General features: G+C 40.4%; 1 protein-coding gene across 1 annotated transcript; it reads left to right on the top strand.

Moving 5' to 3' along the window:
• The first annotated feature begins 267 nt into the window (after positions 1-267).
• Positions 268-2050, top strand: LOC140244800 (5-hydroxytryptamine receptor 2B-like). The gene is made up of 2 exons (XM_072324414.1): positions 268-568; positions 981-2050. The coding sequence occupies exons 1-2, from the start codon at positions 268-270 to the stop codon at positions 2048-2050; spliced, it is 1371 nt and encodes a 456-aa protein (XP_072180515.1).
• The last annotated feature ends 1355 nt before the right edge of the window (positions 2051-3405 follow it).

Below are 3405 nucleotides of genomic sequence, written 5' to 3'. Positions count from 1 at the left end.
CTGGATACTAAACAATGTCCAAACTAGCTTTTTTTCCTCCCTTTTTGTCTTTGTTTATTTTTGGATATGTAGTACCATGAAGGAAGTGTGTCTCATGAGATTTTATTTGCTAATGAAAGGTGCTTTTGCATTACTTTGTCTGCAACTAATTTGTTTCATCATGCTTTATTTTCAGGTTTGAGGAGTGAAGGCTAAAGAAAGAGATGACTAAAAGGAACATCCAAACCAGCAGTGATTCTATCTGTTGCTGAGACACCCTTGTCAACAATGGCAACCATGCAAGACCCTGTCTCAATTAGCAGTCCAGTCAGCCCTACGTCAAACTACAGTGCAATGGTCGATGCCAACATGATAGAGGGCGCTGTGTATGGTGATCACAGCTGGGCAGTGGTGCTGCTATTACCCATCATCCTTTGCTCCGTGGTGGGTAACCTCCTGGTGTGTGTGGCCATCAGCAAGGACACAAAGCTGCAGAACCTCACCAACTTCTTCCTCTTCTCAATGGCCATGGCAGACCTCATGGTGGCGCTGCTCGTCATGCCATTTGGCCTCACAAAGGATCTTCTTGGTATGTGGGCTTTACTATTTTTTTCATATAAGTGCTAAATTTCTCACTTTTCCTTAAATATCCAAAACTCCTCACAGATTCAAAGTACTGCACAAAGTACAATTCATAACACGAATAAATAATACAATTATGAGAGGAAAAACAAAAGCACCTTACAAAGTGCTGCAATTTCCTAATTATCCTTGTTAATAAAATAATGAGCAATGTATAAAAGAACTACTTGAATTGTAGCATCTTCAATTTGGTTGTAATTTTTCTCTGCAAAAATCTTTGGTACAATGAAAGATGGTTGTACACTTCAGATACTTCATCAGTTTGCAGAGATTACGATACTTGTATTTTTTTTAATTGTCTATCCTGTTCAACCATACATGTCTGTTTATTATTTCTGCTCCAATTCTGCCAAATGCAGGTTACTGGCCACTTGGTCACACGATGTGCAATATTTGGACCACACTGGACGTCTTCTGCTGTACATCCTCCATTCTTCACATGTGCATGGTGAGCATTGATAGGTACATTGCTATCAGTGATCCTCTACGCCACACCCGGCAACCACGCACCCGTTGTGGGATCACCACCAAGATCTGTATGGTGTGGATGTGTGCGGCTTGTCTGTCCAGCCCCCTGTGCATCATGGGATTCCTTCAACCCGCGACGGTCCTCAACGATCATCTCTGCGCCGTGACGAATATCCATTTCATGATTTACGGCTCCGTCGTAGCATTCTTCATCCCCCTCTGCATCGTTGTGGTAACATACTGTCTGACAACATACACGCTCTACAAGAAGATACAATTCTGCCAGGGAGGGAGTCAAGGGACGGGTGATAGTCCAACGTCTCCGCGAAAAAATCAGAAGACTTATCCACGCTTCATTCTGCATGTGATTAAACGGAATGGCTTTGAGCGCGTTTCCACCAGAGATGTGAGTTGCCGCCAAGAAAGCATCTCTAGTAATGGGGAGCTCCGAACATCTTGTGGCTCATTGGAGTCTGACCACAGTGATAACAGTATTTCACGGAGCCTGCCCTCTCTAGAGCTGCGCAGGACACTGTCTCGTGGAGGCCAGTACGGCATGAAGCACCTCAACACAGAGCAAAGAGCTAGCAAGGTCCTCGGACTCGTCTTTGCTGCTTTTGTCATCGGGTGGACGCCTTTCTTTGTGGCTAACATGATTGTAGCCCTCTGTAGAGACTGTCATGTCACAAACAGGGTTTTCATTGTGTGTACATGGATTGGCTGGGCTTCTAGTATGGTCAACCCATTCATCTACACCACATTCAACAAGAGGTTCCGACAAGCCTTCATTAAGCTGTTGTCTTGCCAGGAAATCCAATCCCAGTCGACGCTCAATCGCAGCCCAACAACGGCCAACAGGCAATCAACTCTCGACAGGTCATCTGCACATGGGGATTCTTGTCGCCGAGGTAACAAGCTATGGACATTGCCTGAGGCCTCAATAGAAAATTCTGTAATATAGGAAGTTTTGTGCCAGATTATGTCACAACGGACACCTTGGAAACTTTGTTCATCTCTAACTGTTCCTACGGTTGGTGTGAGAGTTGCTTCAGTCTACTTACTATATAATTTCTTACTCTCAGACAGTGAAGGCAAACACAGTATGAAAACTCATCTTTTTTTTTAATAAGTTGTGGAAGGCTGCTCACTGTATCACTGTAAATGTCAATATTTTCAAGTGATTGATTTTTTGTGCTGAATGGCTCAAAAACATATTTGCAGGTTTTTGAATTCGCGCTGCACAATTGTCAACCCATTCAAAATCTGCAGAGAAAATTGTGAAGATATTTTTGAAGGTTTTAGAATTCGTGCTAGCCAAAAGCAGCGTGAAATAGGCAAAAATTAATGTATCACAAAAATTTCAACAGTTAATGTATTCAAATTCAGCTGAGAAATACAATTCTGCATGTCTAAATGCAAAATTACTGAAACTTGCCTATTACTATTGAGTAGAGTGCTATAAAAGGTAAATGTTACTATACTAGTTTGCCTACATATGTCATGTGTTCATCTAGTACTACGCATAAGATATTTACAACATTTCTTTGAGGCACTAGCCTTACTCCAGTCTTTTATTCACCAATCAACATTGTCAGGATAGGTCTAGAAGACAACACTTCATGACAAAACAATATATATCAGTCAAATACAATGATGGTTTAATGGATGAAAATCAATACTAGCTTGCTGGCGAAAGGCTAGATCACAGCAGAAAGTCATAACTATTGACAAGTACTTTGTGGATAGAATACCACACGGAAAGAAAGACAAGATGTTAGGCTGCATTGACTTAAAACTTATTGCCTCTTATGTTAATGTACAGCAAGGACTACCAGGTCCTTTTTGATATCTGTGTATAGAGGTAAGATAGAGCTATTTTCTTTAAATGTGTCTCAAAAGTATTTTGGCATAGATACAAAGAGTTGGTTTTCTTGCATTCCTAAATGTAATCTCTCATATTGACTAACGTTGTTGCATAACCTGATGTTATCAGTCTGTCTTATCAAGTGAAAACTTGGCAGGGTATGATAAAACTTAAATACATTTGTTTTCATTCATTTATTTAAATCTATTTATTGCTGTACATATCACTCCCGAGAAAAGTGAGGAAAATTAGATGTATGGAGATAATCCCAGTTTACTGCCAGTGATATTCTTATCAAAGGAAAGACAAAGATGAAGCCTTTAAATGGTGAAACTTGAACAGTACTCATAGGAAACAAGTTTGAACTTTTTCTTATTCCTGTATAGCCCGGGTAATAGTGAAAAACATAATGTTATTGTGCAATTACAAGTGCAAGTTAAGAAAAAAAGCAG

The sequence above is a fragment of the Diadema setosum genome, chromosome 21 (genome assembly GCF_964275005.1).
Source record: "Diadema setosum chromosome 21, eeDiaSeto1, whole genome shotgun sequence".
In the NCBI taxonomy this organism is placed as follows: Eukaryota; Metazoa; Echinodermata; class Echinoidea; order Diadematoida; family Diadematidae; genus Diadema; species Diadema setosum.
This window is presented reverse-complemented; position numbering and strand designations above follow the sequence as displayed.

What these genes read in the sequence shown, in the direction of transcription:
- LOC140244800 (XM_072324414.1), top strand. Translation starts at nt 268, where the DNA reads ATGGCAACCATGCAAGACCCTGTCTCAATTAGCAGTCCAGTCAGCCCT. An exon ending in CCTCACAAAGGATCTTCTTG is followed by an intron (nt 569 to 980) that starts GTATGTGGGCTT and finishes TGCCAAATGCAG; the next exon opens with GTTACTGGCCACTTGGTCAC.